The sequence below is a fragment of the Mustela nigripes genome, chromosome 3 (genome assembly GCF_022355385.1).
Source record: "Mustela nigripes isolate SB6536 chromosome 3, MUSNIG.SB6536, whole genome shotgun sequence".
Taxonomy (NCBI): domain Eukaryota; kingdom Metazoa; phylum Chordata; class Mammalia; order Carnivora; family Mustelidae; genus Mustela; species Mustela nigripes.
Window position 1 is genome coordinate 94,192,760 of NC_081559.1, and position 17,775 is coordinate 94,210,534.

The window sequence follows — 17,775 nt, forward strand, 5'->3', positions numbered from 1 at the left end:
CCACAATGGAAGAGAGCCAAGAGAAGAAGAAAAGAACAGAGAACTATAAAACAACCAGAAAACAAGTAACAAAATGGCTAAAACTACATACTTACCAATAATTACTTTAAATGTAATATAAATGGACTAAATGCTTGAATGAATGGATTAAAAAAACATGATCCATGTATATGCTATCTATAAGGGACTAATTTCAGACCTAAAGACACACGCGGATTGAAAGTGAAGGGATGTAAAAACGTTTACCATGCAAATGGAAGTGAGGAGGGGGAAGGTGTTGGAGTGGGAGGAAGGGGGAGGGGAAGCCAAGTCAGGAATACTTGTACCAGACAAGATAGGAAAAAAATGGTTTCCTGTTTTTGAACAGTGGGCAAAAGATCTGTGAAATCTTCTGCAGGGAATACATTGCCACTGAAAAGAAATTTCTGTTGTCTCCAGGAAAGAAAAAATTCTAACAATTCTACTAGCCACTAATAAAAATTCAGGCTTTTTTTTTTCTTTCACAGGTGTATCTATGGGCTGCAGAGGCTTTTTTACCTTATCTGGACCATGTACTATTTAAACCAAGCCTCCCTATTTAGTGTACTAAACTTTTAGTTACTAAGAAGTATAACTTTTTAGAAAAATAAGGCTGGTAATCTTCCTAAGTTCATAAGATTTACATCTCCAGCCTTTTGTCCACTATAGCTTAGTACATGCTTCCTATAATATATAATCAAGGTTAGATATTTTTGTAATGATTTTAAATTAAAAATTAATAACCTTTAGAGAAGCAGTGCATATAGGACTCAAACTAATAGGTCCACAAATTACTCATCCTAAGCCATAAGGTTTAGCACATGAACCTCAAAGTAGGCATAGTTATTGAAATTATTGTATAGTCTTTTAAAGGGAACCAAGGTATGCTGTCTATTATTTAAAAAATAATAAGAATAGGGATCTCAATCAAACCAATCAATAAGCTATTACCTAAAGCTAAAATGAAGGGGCATCAGTTTTTTACTTGTTAAGTATTCTAGCCATTTTATCAGAAATAACTTTAGAGAAACTGTACATAGCTGGTATACTAGTGGCAAATAAAAAAACTAGAAAACAATAATGCTTCTATATGACCACTCCTTTCCCAATATTCCTTACGAGCCTGGCCAAACATTTGCAACAGATAAGAAATTAAACAAACATTACTTCCAATAAAAGCAATTTTAGAAATTAAAATAGAACCATTATATGATATTCTCCAGAGCAAATCACATTACTTTTAAAATATCCCTTCTCAGGATTAATCCAAAAGTTTCTCCCCTTTATCAGTTATGTAACACAGTTGCCTATATTATACCTATTTCTTCACTACATGTGGAATTTACACAAAATGGGTATAAAATAAATACAAAAATAGGTAGAAGATTATGTCACTGAATATAATTTCTATCAAAATCAACTTTAGGTTCTTAGGTTCTAATTCAGCAACGACTAGCTTAGCCCCTGCAAATATTTTTTGCAATAAGAATTCCAGATAAATTAGTTTACATTGGGAGCTAAGTTTATTTATTTGGTTGAGAAGCTAAAGATTTAATGATTAGAAGAAAAATTTTGAAATGAAATGTTGGCTGAATTTTTATATTACTAAAAATAAAACTGCTTAAAATCTAGAACTCTGAGCAATACTGAATCTTCAAAGTTTTAGAGGAAACTTGCTATATTTACTACTACTTCTGTACCATGTATATCTGGCAATTGTGTGTTTCACTGAGAGAACACTGAGTCATTAATTAAGTAAATCTTATTTCTCACAAAATTTAACATTCGCTCCAAATATCTAAATCACATCGACATTACTAATAACTTATACACCAGCCATTACATGAATTATTCACTTATATGTTTATTTAAATATAAATGCATACACAGAAAAAAAAGTACTGATACATGCTACAACATGGATGAAACTTGAAAATATTATGTTGAGTGAATGAAGCCAGTCCACGAAGGCCACATACACATAATTTCATTCATATAAGATATTCAAAACAGGAAAATCTATAGAGTTATAAAGTAGATTAGAGCTCAGAGCATAGGAAGGTGAGAGCTAAAGAATAGACGGTTTCTTTCTGGAATGAAAAAATTCTAAGATTGACTGTAGTGATGACTGTAACCTATCTGTGGGTATAATAAAGCCATTAAATTGTACATTTAAAAATACATATGCAGATAACTTTAAAACTTTCACTTTTGTAAAAGATATCAGAGAATTGTAAATAGAAAAATATTTGGGAATGGATAAAAATAGATCTCTAATTGTTGTCCTTACTGAGGTCTCTCCTATAGGTTAAAAGGAAAGAAAAATTCTGCCTTTCTAGCGTCCTATTTTGTTTTATGGAAATTAGCTATGTGTTTTCTACCTTCCCCCTTATTACTCAACGCACTGAGTTCAGGTTTCTACCATCCCACCCCAAATGAAACAATTTATTAAAAGAGTCAGCAATTTCCTAATTTCTCAACCTAAAGAGCAGATCCCTGTGTTATTTTATCTTTCATGAAACAGCTCCTGGCTTCTGACCCCTGGGGCTACCCTGTTTTTTTGTTTTGTTTTGAGAAAGAGAAGGTAAAGTGAAGCCAGGGAGAGGGAATGACAGGAGAGGGTGAAAGAATGAGAGAGAGGGAATCTCAAGCAGGCTCCATACCCAGTGCGGAGCCCTATGAGGTGCTCAATCTCATGACCTTGAGATCATGACCTGAACAGAATTCAAAAGTCAGATGCTAAACTGACTGAGCCATCTAGGCCACCACCCCCTGCCCCAGCTAACCAAGACAAATGGTCTCATAATTGTTCCACTTTTAAGACTTAGTCTATCTACATTTTCTATGCTGTCTTTCCACAGAATTTTGTCCTTGTCATTTACTCCATCTCTCAGAGCAAACACATCATCCTCAAGCTTTGTTTCTAGTAGTGACTCCGAATCTATTACTTGATTCAGGCTCATTTACTTGAAAACCAGAACTCTTTAATTTTGGACAGATCTTATCTCCTGAGTTTTCCAACAGGCACCTCAAACTATACTTATTTATATCAGAACATGCCCTATTCCATTCAAGCCTGTTCCTTACTCACTTTCTCATTTAATGGGACTATCAGCCTAGCCAGAAACCAAGAATTTATTCTGTTCTACTATATCACACCATCACTATGGTACTTCCTAAATATTTTCAAACATGTCCTTCCCTCTCTATTCTTCCCTATAATCTCCTAGCCACGATCCTTGTTTATGGTATTGGCCCCTCAGTGCCAAAGTAATCTTTCTAAAATGCACGACTGATTATGTCATTGCTCTATTCAAAATCCATTAATTATTTCTCAACTTATCATGTCATATTCAATACTTCTTAAATGGTACGCTATTGGCGTTTTAAGGAAGACTGTTTTTCACTGTTCATTACTGTCTTAAAGATCTTTTTGGCATCCCTGCCGTCCTAGTAGCACTCCACACTCACCACCCCAGAATGCTGGTACAATCTTAGGTCAAGGACAAATAGAAATGGGTTGTTTTGATGCCCAACCATTCATAGAAATGGTTTTTTTCATACCCAACCAACACCTTCCCCATCACTTTCTAAAATTACTTGCCACATGCCTCCATGCTGGAGTCAGAATGTACAACCTCACACACTAGTGTGTGAGAGAGGAAGTATACCACTGTGTCTTGTCAATGCACATGTATCTATCTAGAATGCTTTTCTCATTTCTCCATATAGATAGCTTCTATTTAAAGCACTGTGAATTCAAGACTCAGCTCAGGCATATATTTTTAGTGAAGCCTTCCCATAACCTTTCAAAAAGAGGTTGAGGCCTCCTCCTTGGATTTTTATAAAACTCAAAAAACCTCTTTTACAACATTAATTCTATTTAATTTTTAAAAAAATATTTTATGTATTTATTTGACAAAGATGAGAGAGAGAGAGAGAGAGAGCGCAAGGGCACAAGCATTCAGAGCAGCCGGGAGAGGGACAGGCAGAAGCAGGCTCCCCACATATCAATTCTATTTTAATTATATATCATGTTTCTTTTTCCAGCTCAGAGATGGTGAATACTTTAGGGTAGAGACTGTATCTTCTTTTTATCTACAATGTTTTTAGCACAATGTTTAGAACATGACAGATGCTCAGTAAATGCCCGTTCAATGAACTAAGGAATTAATTCTTCTATTGTGACCACTGAGAAATAAACTTGAACTGAAGAAAAAAAATAAGTCACGTAGACTTATCTTCCTTCTCACTCTGTACTAGGTACTCGTTCAGCCCTTTTTACAAGGAGACCACTTTTCATTTTGGTGATTCTCTTTTTGGCATTTATGTTAAATGTAAAATAGAAAACCAAGATGATGCTGATTACAATAAATCTTGAATGAAAATAAAGCTTATGTTAAATCATGACATAAATCTCAGGGAGAATAAAGAGAGTTATTCCTGTTCTCTTCCTTGTGCATATACCCAAAGAAACTTTTATTTTCATTTTAGTGTATGTTAAAGAACTATCACTTTGGGAAGCTAACATCCAGAGTAGGGGTTCTCAACTTTGGAATCTTCTACCCCATGAACGTGTTTGTTAGATTTTTTTGTAGATAAGACTTTTTGTGGGGAGAATGCCACAAAGGGGTCAATGACCCACCAGAAAGTTAGAGTCTATTCATTAGTACCCTGGCAACACAAATGATTTCACAGTGACCCACATAAGAACCTTAAAAATCTATGAGTTGAAAGTTAATATGTAAGAAGGAACAAAAATTCTGCCTTTAGCTATATTCAAAAACTCACTATAAATGGATACACTAAGCTCTTATGTGGTTGAGAGTATTATTATGAGGGAAGTTTTCTCTTCTTCTTTTCCATGATTCATGATTACCTCTCTACCTCAATTAAGAGCCAAAATATCTTGGTGATTCTGTATTTCCAAAAATTCCTATAAAAAGGATGAATTATTTTTATATCATGGGACATGAATAATGCAAAGAACTATTTATACATGTGCATATAGTAGACCAACATCTTAGCCCTAAGGAACTAAAATGTTTCTGGTGTACTTCAACACTGCAATCTTATTCTAACATTCTAACTCTGTAATGAAAACAAACATAGCAAAATTATGGTACTCTAAGCAATGTAAACCTTATAAATTTAATTTTTACCTGGGATTGTTTTTTAATGTATTTACTAAAAATTCATGTAGATCTATGCCAGTTGAATCAGTGTATTCTTGACTGGAATCTAAAAAACAACAACACAAAAACCCAGTATAAAGCTGTTTGAAAACAAATCCCTTTCTCTTTCACACATGATGCATATCTTAATAAAATGAGATGCCCCACACGGGAAAAAAACTGACAAATTAGGAAAAGGGAATTTATGGTGAACTCTGATGACCACAAGCTTTCTACTCCCATAAAATAAACATGACATAGATTTATATAACTGCATATACAAGCATGTTCTTAAAATTTTTTCTCACATGTGTCAGTTTACTCTAAATTCTTTTTAAGACCCTTTTATATACACACAATTCTCATGACTAAAAATGTCTCCTTGAGTGAAAAATTAGAATGAGTTAAATAATCATCGAAATTTAGTGCAAATTAAGACAGCTTAGTTCAGTTACGAATATAAGTAGAGACAATAATTTGGAGGTAGGTAGAAATTCTACTTCTGAAAGAATATTCAGTTAGATTTGATCAGGTCTATCATCAAAGGCTTGCTTTCAAAACAGTTTTCCAGACTATGCATGCATAGTTTTGCACATTTACATTCTTCCCCCTAAATGTAATATACTTATGTTATTTATAACACTGGCCAAAGTAACTGAGTTTATAAATCAAAGAAATTTTTATTAACTTGCAATGCCAGATGATGGTGGAGTTCCTTGAAACTGATTATGAAAGATAAACATTCTGGGTTTCCAAGAATATTCTTACTGGATACAGAATATTTTGGCATCAGCTCGTTGTATCATAAAGAATTAAAGAGCAATATTATTTTTAGTGGAATCAAGTATGCAAATTACAGTGATTCCAGTATTTCATTATGAGAGACCAATAAGAGGTCAAGAACAGTTACCTGCCTCAGTGATTCTGGCCTATGTTGCAGTTTTTTGGCTGAAGCATCTTACTAATGTCCAGATTTGTGTTATGTCATTTTGCCCAGATTAGCAAATATTCTATCATCCCTTCGGTCTGTTCTGTTAGCATTTTTACTGCAGATATACTATTTTTAATTTTTCTGGGGGTAAAGGATGGCATTATTGATGTTAAAATTAAAATTTTGTTTGAAAACACAGAAATAAATTGCAAACCTCTTGATAACATTTTTCTGGGCAACTTATCACTGGCTTTTTCTTTTTCTGCTTCATCTTTTGAGGGCTTCTCCTCTTTTTCAAATGATTGTGTTAACTGGATCTGAATTTTCTCCTGTTGGAAGGCAAAATCGGTTATAAATGAAAATATAAAGCAATTTAGTTAATACCACATATTTTTATTTTTTGAGTAACACAAAACTGTACAGAGGAGGAAAGGGACAAAGATTTTTATGCTATTCAACTAGATTTTTCAAAATGGAATACAACTTAATATTTTTATCACTTTTATCTAAGTCTTGATAGAATATGTTAAAATTAATGTTTGAGTTGAATATATCAATTGAAACATATCCTCTAAATTACTTCAGAGAGTTTTCCATATTACTCAGAAAAGAGCTACTTGTGAAACCTCTAGAGGATCAGAAGCAAGGTCTTCTTAACCTATTTTTGTACTGGAGAAGCCACGGCCAAAGAAAAGAATAATAATTATCACTGGCCAAAGAAAAGAATAATAATTATCATCAATCATGACGACAGTAACAATTGACAAGCCAATACCTAAAAAATAATTTTTTTCAGTATCCATTATAATCTCATATTCCTCCATTCTCTTGCCATATAAATATATAAGTAAAGCTTTCCAAAACCAAATCCACACAACTGATTATTTTTAATTTATGATTTACACATTACTGTTCTTCCTTCAATCACCACAAAGATTGAGACAGGTTTCAAATAAGACTGTTTTCCTTCTGGATATGTAATATTTAATTGGGAAGTAATCATATCCTATAAAACTGAAAAGAAGAAGGAATTCTACATTTCATTTCAAAAATAGTGTCATTACATGTAATTTCAGAAACCAAACAAGTAATTGTAAACGAATTCACATAGCCTAAGAGGGCAAAAAAAAAGGAAAAGAAAAGAAAAGAAAAGAAAAAGTCACACAGCTCTGTTTATTCAGGTGAAGTTATAAAGGTAGAATAACTTCCAGACCATTTCTACTAACGACAGAAGTATGATCTATATGTTGACTACATAATACTATTCTTTAGTGATGAAAAACATTGATCAGACAATTACTTCACTTTTTTGGGTGATAGCTGTGGTGGAAATAGGTCTAATAAGTAAACATCAAAGGGGATATAAGTTTCAGTGGTTGAACTTGTAGCCACAAGAATTTTATTAACCTGTCCCTGCCCCGGCACATAGTTTTTTTTCAAATAGTATTTGGCAGAATTCCAGATCTCATATATATACGTATGCATTTTTTTCCTATAGATTTGCTGACTGCTATGTTTACCTTCTTTTACTTCTGCTTCTCATCCTACCATAGTTCAAATTTGTGCTTAGAATATAGGGCAAAAGCTCTGCATGGGCAATTTTTATTAGAATGATGAATACTTGGCTTTATGCCCTCCTTTGTCTTGCTTACCAAACTTCATACATTAATCAACTTCATATCTTTATCAACTGTAAGTCATTTTTTTCATAATGACTCATTTTCTAATCTACTTTCCTTATTCTGTTCCTAAATGTAAAACAGATATTTAAAAATGAAACTATGTTTCAGAAGTAGAACATTACAGAAGTTTTCCTGATTTACACATTCTATGCCAACTCAAGAATAATCTATGAAATCCATGTTGGAAGAAAAGATTTCACATTTAGACCTTCACTAAAAGGAACTTCCACGATCAGATTTCATTTCTAAATTCCCTTCCCAAAGCCCTACGTTTTAATTACAGATATTAAATTATTTTATCAAGATGAACTGTATTTAAAAATCCAGTAGGCTTCATACACTGAGGCCTTGCTTTCCATTAGTACCGAGGCCTTGTTTCTAGTAGCAAATAAATGATTCATATTTTAAACTCAGTAGTCCTTTTAAATGAACTCTTCTCACTATAAATAACTGGAAGGATAGCAACATCTCCAGAGAAAGCTGTAATTCCTTTACTCTTCACTGTCATTGACATCTGTTATTGAGGTCACTTCCCTCTCATAAGCTCTCATCAGACACAAGTGACATCTCTCTTTTAATTGCCTCTCAACCTTTTGAATAATGAGTTTTACTCCGGATTAATTCCTCAAAAATCACATTCTGAAGCAGGCATTATCAGTTGGAAAGTGTCTCTACTGCCAAGAATTAGATACTACCACATTTTATGAGAAATAGTTCATTTTCTAATACCCATTTAGGTGCACTTTAGTTAACTCAAGGCTTCTAGAAGAAGATAAATTTCTACTAAAAGCAGTATCTTTTATTAAGAGAATAATAATGGGTTATTATCTGAAAAGAAAAGAATTACTGTATCCAAGAGAAATTGAGAAAGAATCTATTAAGTGGAATACTGAACTCTGGCATGAATACCTTATTCATTATTCACATGCTATAAACTCAGCTCCTTGAACTTTATATAAACACAAAAATTATCTCTGATCAATAACATATACATTAATATACAACATACACTCTTGATATTAATTTTTTCTCCTATAAATTTTCACTAGACATATTTGTTGTACTGTGAGAATTTTCCCTCTAATATTTTTCAGATCAGGTTAAAATATACTGAATAAAACCTAAGATCACATTACACTTTTTCTCAAAAAGTATGTACTTTTTCCATATTAACAGACTTATGAATGCCCGACCCTTCTCATTTTCTCAATATCCTTGGATTAATTCCAGGAGGCTAAGATGACGCAACATATTGGACAACGGAATGAAGAAATGAATTTTCAAAAAACCTTATAATATTCATTGTTTCACCTTGTACAAGGTGTTTACTCTAACTTTTACAATATAACTTTTAAAATTGCTATTTCAAAAAAATTTCATTGATTTCTTCCAAAGTGTATCATAACTCTTCAGCCTTGTAAACAACCATGTAAAAGCCAAAGGTTAACATTTAAAAATGTTCTCCAGGCAATAATTCTTAATAAAATATTTTGATTATATTTTAGCTTCTTGTTAGAAAGTTCATTCATTATTTTATTACTGAAGTGTATCTACTTTATAGAATATGTAACTGTCTTCTAACCATGTAGTTTAATTTTAAATAAAAATCACAAATTTTGAACCCCATGTTCCTGACACTTGAACAAATTTCAAAGGAAATGAATCTGTATATACTCACTGACAATAAATAATTTATTTTCAAAAACTTCCTTTTCTTGTATTTTGGAAACAAAGAAGTGAAGTGTTTTTAAAGAACTCAACACGTTCTAAATATGTGACAACTATCTTCAATATCTATAGGAGGGTTTTGAGGTATCAGCTTCTAAATCAAGGTAAAGTATAAGTCTTTTGAATTAATAAATGTACAACTGGCACTTATTTAAAAAAAAAAAGTACAACCTGCCATAACCATTTTTTTCCTTCCTCTTTTTAGTCACAGTTTCTTAAGTAGCCAGGAAGTTGCTTTAATTCTTTGAAAGTGGATTATTGGGATATAAAGGGATGTCAGTGCTCAAACCCTTAAGAAGTAGAACACACCATCAACAGGCAAAGTTATCACACTTGATGACACTGGTAAGAGGGTCCTAAAACATTTATGTATAAATATCCAAAGGTAACACGAGACGAAGATCAGGGCATAGCTGAGATGATGAGAAAAGTGAAGTTATAGCATTAAAGAAAATACAAAAAGCAAACTGAACCATTTGCTTAAACCTCACTTGTTCAATATTTTACAAGCACAGACAGAAGAGATATTAGAAGTATTAAACTATTACAGCCAACCTAACTAGAAAACTGGCTTCACCATGCATTCAGGTTAATAAGTAAAATAATACATCAAGCCAAAGTCTGGGTCGTTTCCTCATCACACACAAGCAGTAAGTGTTTAACAAATTCATAAAAGCCAAAATCAAAAGTGCAAATTTCACCACAATTACAATCACTCTAAGTATTACATTAATATTTTATAACTTTTCAATAATATATAATCCTTTACAGCCATATTCCCAGTTAGGTATGTAGTTCCTACATTTTTCCAGAGGGAAGCTACTACACTAAGCCTCAGATTGAAATAACAAGGTTTTTCCACCTTTTCATTTGTATCTTCAGTGGCACCGATTATGAAATCAGTTTCACTCATTAAAAATAAAACAAATGAAAACACATACATAATGCACACACATGCATATACAACTTTTATTTAACCTAATGAAAAAATATTCTCCAGGAAGCAGGTTACTGCACCATGTCTTTAAATAACAATTTTCTTGTTTTGTTTTTTGTTTTTGTGTTTTGTTTTTGTTTTTGTTTTACCTGGTTCTCCTGTGATATCTCTGCTGTAGGGGGTGGTGGAGATTCTTCACACACTGCAAGGCTCCGAACTAGCTTTAACTTTGAGCTTGACTAAAGAAAAGTATTTAAAATTAACACTACATTTCACAAATCTAGGGCATATCCAAAAGCCCCCTAGAGTTTCTTAAGTTTCTTTATAGTTTCGGCCATGTATAAAAGTAGGTGAAATGTGCAAGTTAAATATATCATTAAATATCACAAAACGCTGTTAAGAGTGAAAACAATAACTGCAGTTTCAAAAACTGTAGCAATAGCAAGGATGGGACTAATTTCAATTTCAAAACCCAAAGAATGGTAAGAAAGCCATTTTCTCTACAGAGAACCATTAGAGATATAGAAGCAATGCACAAAAGCGACTAGGCAAGGCAAAAACCCCAAATAAAACAAAATAAGCTTTCTGCCCCAAACAAAATATGACAAAACTAAACTGAATGCAGCGCTGTATGAAAACAAGGATTCATCAAGCATGAAGGAAGGCCCTTGGCATGCCAGCACAAAATATTTACTATACCTTAGACCTTTTTCCTGTCTGTCCAAATGACTGCAATGGCCGCTGAACACACAAGAAAGATTTGTATTAAATTTCATACTGAAACAGAGAGATTGTTGCTTAATTCATAATCCTAAACCACAGAGAAACTACCTGCACAAAGTATTGGAAATAAGGAAATCAAAGTTGGTTTTAAGTAAAAAAAATACTGATTCCTCCCAGAAGCACACTTGAGGAAGATTCTCTAAAATCATTCTGTGGGTTGGTATTTTAAGTCAGCAAATGGCCAGAATTTCCATGTTAACTGAACTAAATGGAACTTGCAAGGTGACTTCTTAGGTAGTACCAAAATAAAATACAGTTCGTAAGTTATTTTATAACACATTACACTTTAACTAAGATTAGGAAGAACACACACAGACACACACAACTCTGAGGCATTTTATGTAGCTGTGCTTAGAAAAGTTCCAAACTTACTAAGAAGAACGTTTCAAATGCACATTGAGTCAGAGTACAACCACCTATCTATGGCATCTTTTCAACACTTTTCACCAGTTTATTACTGACGGAATCCTATTTGCCTGATCTAGGGTAAGGCAATGAAGCAGAATCAAAGAAAAGAGAGCAGAGTTACAATGTGCAGGTTCATTCAGCAGGACTGTAAGATCATCAGTCACATGAGCGGGACACCTGCTGAGGCAACCAGCTCTAGTTTGTGATACTGGGCTTTGGTTCGGGAAATCAGCTGAAGTGCCTGTGAAATACAGCCAGATAGGTTTTAAACACCCTGTACTTCCTCCCACCTCCTCCAATCTACCCCTCAAACCCCTATACCAAACAGGTATCCATCATCCACACATATTAAAACCAAGAAGCTAGTTTGGTACCAAACATGAAACAGATAAAAAAAAGTCCTTAATACCTAGATTACTACGCTTCGCATATGAAAAAAAGCCACCACCTCATCCTAATATCCAAGAAAGCCTTCTGTAAAACCAACAGAAATGAGAATCTGCAGTACCAATGTGTCCTGTCCCCCATTTTGTGCCTAAAGTTCTTGAAAGATAAGCAGCACTGTATTTTGGGGGATTTTGTCCCTGGATTATGCATACTACAAATTTAATAGCGACAATAAAAGGAAAATAGAAAAAATAAAGGAAAGTGATTTTTCATGTCTTACAGAGAAGAAAACAGCACGTAAGTACATGCAGATGCACATATCAGTGCTCCCTACGAATTTCTACATGTCGGGACTGACCTCTGTTCCCATTTACTTCCTTTAATTTGATTGAGAGGATTTCTAATAGTCTAAAAATAGAATTAAAAGAGTTATGCTACATAATGGGATGAGGGCTTACAGGCAAAAAAGTGGGAGAAAAATCAAGAAATGAATACTAGAAAATGCAGAAAACTGAATTGAGTTCCAAGGCATTAGAAGAAAAAATTTGTAACTTACTCCCATCCTCAGACATACCTTAAAATTCTAAGTATAAAGGGTACAAAACTCCTATTAAAACACTTTAAAATAAAGATATTAAAATATCTTGAAATCTTTAAAAAAGTTTTTTAAGATATCTTAAAATCTTCTTTTTAGAAGAACAAGATGTTGACTGTGACAAGTACATATCTCTAAAATAATGCTTCTAAAATTACTCATTTATTGAAATCTGTATGAAAACAGAAGGATGTTAATAGCGACAAAGTGCATAAAACCAAACATCAAATTTTGAGCAAATTAACATACTAGGTAATTTTGCTAATAAAGCATGATTTTTTTTTCTTGTTCACAATCTGCTCAAAATATCTTTATACCAACAGGGTGGACAGAACATTTAGGTTTAATATCAGTTACACAATATTAACATAAACTTCCACAAGTACAGATAGGATCTTGTTTTCTTTTGAGCTGGCAAAGTGACTAAGACAAAACACTTTAAAATAAAGATAAAGATATAAAAATAAAAATATTTTATTTAAAATAAAAGAGATGGGGAACTTGCAAGTACAAGCAGTATTTCCTATGCAGGAGGACTGCATTTAAATCTCTAGCTTTGCTTATTAGTAGATGACCCTGGTCAAATTTTTTAGTTTATTCTCATCTGTATAAAAGGTCATACTATTTGTACTTAGTTTTAAAGGCTCTTGAATAAGTTCATTAAAAGGCAGATTTTAAAAAGGGGTTTTGTAAAACCTAAAGAAATATAGATATATGCTTTATATATAGAGAGAGAGATGTATTTATATTATATAAATCTATAATATATATCTATATATTTATAAATATATATATAGATAAATATATAGAGATATATATAGAGATATACTTATATATCTCTCTATATAGATATATATTTATATATATATTAAGTTAAATGTTATGACTAGTGAGCAGAAGTAGGACATTGATCTTCTGACACACTAGATTCCTAACCTTTAATAACTATAAGGTTAGGAATCTAGTGTGTCAGAAGATCAATGTCCTACTTCTGCTCACTAGTCATAACATTTAACTTAAAAATTAAGTGAGGATACTGTATGTTATTCCTATAGTAATGACTTAGAGTTTTCATAGACTTATATATGCATTCATCAGCTCAGTTTTAATTCAGAAGGAACCTCTGATGACAATGAAGATGAAAAGAGAGATGTAGAATTATCTTAGTATGATTTCATTTAATTGATATATTCTGCGTTCCTGCTTACATACAAGACACTGCCAAGGCACTGGGGCTACACAGATGAGTAAGACAATTTCCAGTCTCAAGAACGTAACAGCCCAAGTTCGGAATTCCTAAGGAGTCAAGCAGAACCCAAGACCTTCAGAATCTAAATCAAGTGCACTTTACATCAGCCCTATAAAAATGTTTTGTGGATCAAATACTCCTTGTGACAGAATACTAAAGATGGACTCCCCAAATTCCCATCTCCCATTATTTAATCAAACTCCAAACTAAGTCAGGCTGTGAGGGAGGTTTTATAGATGTCATTAAAGTCCCAAGTAAATGGATGTTAAGATACAGATAGCTCAGTTGGGTCGGATACAATCAGGAGAGCCCTTTAAAAGTTGAAAGTTTACTTTGGTTGAGAGCAGAAAGGCAAGTCAGAAACAAAGGTGAGAAGGACATGACACATTATTATTGCTGGCTTCCAAGATGCAAAGGCCAGGGGAGGACTGTAGGTAGGCTCTAGGAGCAGAGTGGCCCTTGGCTGAGAAGTCAGTCAGGAAATGTGGATCTCAGACTTAGAGCTAGCTGTAAGGAACTAGATTATGCCAGCAACTAGAATGAGCGTGGAGGTAAATTATTCTCCCAAGCCTTCAGATGAGGGCCCAGGCTGGCCAGCACCTTTTGGCATTGTGAAACTCTAGACAAAGAACTTGGCTGAGCACAATTTAGCTTCTAATCTACAGAACTGTGAGTTGACAAGAGGATGTTCTTTTAAGGATCTAAGTTTATGGTAATATGCTATGTTGCAACAGAAAACTAATACACTACTACATAAGATTACTATTACCTGCCAAAGTAGCATTATTCAATAAAAATCAGTTATAATTTCACTTCAAATAGCAAAGAACTGAAATTACATAATACATACAAAAGAACAAAGCAGAGAAAATCAGTTCTGTTTATTAGAGTAAATAACCTTTGTTTTATATTTTGGTATCAATTTGGCAGCCAGATTTGACTTTAATAGGAAAACAATTTTTAGAAGAATGTACCTTATTATTTAAAGCACTGTTTAACTTTTTGCCATTTTTTAAACCAGAAAAATAAATACACACAAAATTTACCATCTTAACAATTAAGTATACAGTTCAGTAGTATTAAATACATTCATAACTTTGTTCAACTATCACTACCATCCACATCCCCAACAACTCTTTTCATCTTGTGAAACTAAAACTCTATACCTATTAAATATAACTCCCATTCTCCTCTCCCCACAGTCCCTGGCAACCACCATTCTTTTTCTGTCTTAAGTTTGCTTTGAAGTACTTCTTGTTAAATGGAATCATATGGTATTTGCCATTTGTGACCGGTTGTTTCACTTAGCATATGACCTCAAGGTTTATCCATGTTATTGCATATTGCAGAATTTCTTTCTTAAGGCTTAGTAATATTCTATTGTATGCAGATACCAGAATGTACTTATCTATTCAAATGTTGATGGATGCATTTGGATTGATTCAACGCTTCAGCTCTCATCAATAATGTTGCTAAGAACACCAGCATACAAATATATATTCAAAATCCTGCTTTCAGTTTTTTGAGGGTTATATACTTAAAAGTGGAATTGCTGGACCATATGGTTATACAATTTTTAATTTTTTGAAAAACTGCTATATTGTTTTCCAAAGTGGCTGTCACATTTTAAATTCCCGCCAAGAGTGTACAAGGTTTCAATTCCTCCACATTCCTGCCAACACTTGTTTTCTGGTTTTTGATATGCATCCTAATGGGTATGAGATAGTACTCACTGTAGTTTTAATTTGCTTTTTCCTAATAATTAATGATGTGTATCTTTTCATGTACTTATTGGCCATTCACAGAACTTCTTTAGAGAAATGTCTGTTCAAGTCCTTTGCCCATTTTTGAATAGAGTTGTTTGTTTCATAGTTGTATTTTTAGTAATTTTCTACATATTCTGGTTATTAATTACTTGTTGGATACACAATTTACAAATGTTTTCTCTTATGGGTTGCCTTTACATTCTGTTGACCGTGGCTTTTAGGGCACAATTTAAAAAAAATTTCTATGAAGTCCAATTTTTCTTTTTTTCTTTTGTTACCTGTGCTTTCAGTGTCAGATCAAGAAATCATTGCTAAATCCAAAGTTTTGTTCCAATTTAATTCTCCTCCCCCTTTTAGAGATTTTGATTTATGTTCTCTTTGGCATTCTGATTAGAGTAAGACCAGTGAGAATTATGCTTTATAAATACTACAAGATATGGCTTTACATTGTATATGGAGAAAAATTAACACTGGAATTAAGTTAATAACTACACGTGCAAGTTACTCTGACACAGCCCCTTAGTAAAAAGCTCTTTCAGTTAGGTGATAATTGATACTGGTGCCTGGGGGTCAGTCATTGTTTTGAAGGATAAGCTTTGAAGGCTTCACTCATTTAAAAAAATACCTCCTACTGGCCCATAAAGGCCAGAGGGAGACTTTGCTAATCTCCACTGTTGTCAATTGCAATAATTGTGCCTACAGTCTTCTGATACACCTGACTGAACATCTCTTTTGTTTGTATAAGATCAAACTTCAGTGACCATGATCCTGATTAGGGTGGAGTCATCTGTGTTGACACCTTTCATGGACTAGTAGAAGCTCTCAGTAAAGAAAAAGAAAGCAAGGTGGTCTTCAAACCACTTTCAAATCAACAGCCAACACTGCCTAACAAACCTTGATTAGCCTTGATTAGCTTTTCCTGAGCCAACTGGTGGCATATATGCATGTGAGCTTAGGATTTTATTTTCCCTTTCTAAAATCCATCCATCTTAAGAACAACCTGGCTATTTTATCTGACTCTAATCAGCCAAGTCACACTAATTAGTAAGCAAGTCCAAGCCTTGGACAGGGATGCCCCCTGAAGTGTCCTCATTTTTTGCTATGTTGTAACAGCAACAAGAAATGCACTGAAACACAGAAGGGGCTTTTAGGGTAGCTGAGCAAAAATGAATATCACTGCTCTGGAAAAATCAAATGGAGGTAGAAGACTAGAGGTGAGTCTCAATTATACCACTGGCTCTCCAGGTGACCCTGGGTAATTCACTTCCATTTATCTAGAAAATGGAAGGAGTGCTCAGATGAACTTTGGAAACTTTAGCTCTGAATTTTTGAGTTTAATGAATTTAAATTCAAAATGCTCAATCATTACTTTGAGCTTCTCCTGTCAACTCAGAATCTTTTTTTTGGGAAGAAATGTAAATGGGATTAACCGAGGGCACCTCACCTCCAAGGCATTTCTTCCTCAGGTTCTTAATGAGTAATGGTGGTGATGATAACCTCCACAGATGTCCATGGTTTTCAAAAGGAAACCCATATTCCACCCTGAACCCGAACACATACTCTCAGTTCCCAGGCATTGGGTCTGGGACCAGAAGACTAATACAGTCTTGTCTCAGATCTCAGTATTGACTCTTTTCTTGAAAATGCCAGAGTCCCTCTCTCATAATGCTGAACCAGCCTACTGTCTTTCCTCCTGCTGTCTGTGGGGTCATGATCAGTGTATCCGTGCTCTGGGCTGTGTGTGTTTTCCTGGAATCACCCAAGGGTCAGGGAGTCTGGTGTGACTAATCATTTGGTTGGTGTGGCTTCCATAGCTTAATGGTTATTTTCCTTTATTAGTGTTGTGCTTTTCCCTTAGGCATCTTATGTCCTCATTGTTCAAAGTAAAGCCCAGTGGCCTGGGGATGGCGAATACAGACACCAGCTGGGAGGTTGTTGAGATGCAGAATCTTGGGGATATCAATCCATACCTTCCTCATTATGTTTTGTGGTATTCACCCTTTGACTTCCTTAAAGCAGTCAACTCTTAATAGGTCTGGCAGCCCCAGCTCCACAGCCTCTTCTCTCTCAGATATGCAGATTGTAGCAGGTATCCCTGGGAACTGGGGTGTCTTGGA

At 34.0% G+C, this 17,775-nt stretch overlaps 1 protein-coding gene across 11 annotated transcripts in view; it reads right to left on the reverse strand.

Annotated features, from left to right (window-relative positions):
• R3HDM1 (R3H domain containing 1) overlaps positions 1-17,775 on the reverse strand; it is a 203,400-nt gene that overhangs the window by 105,485 nt on the left and 80,140 nt on the right. For 7 of the 11 annotated variants that reach the window (XM_059394380.1, XM_059394385.1, XM_059394386.1 and 4 more), the window contains exons 4-7: positions 11,170-11,211; positions 10,620-10,709; positions 6,338-6,452; positions 5,181-5,259 (exon numbers count right to left, since the gene is read on the reverse strand). The exons of 1 other annotated variant lie outside the window; for it this stretch is intronic. In XM_059394380.1, the coding sequence (XP_059250363.1) occupies positions 5,181-5,259; positions 6,338-6,452; positions 10,620-10,709; positions 11,170-11,211 (326 nt within the window). Of the gene's footprint in view, positions 1-5,180; positions 5,260-6,337; positions 6,453-10,619; positions 10,710-11,169; positions 11,212-17,775 lie in introns of those variants that run through there. 3 more of the 11 variants (XM_059394388.1, XM_059394383.1, XM_059394389.1) reach the window with 2 other exon arrangements.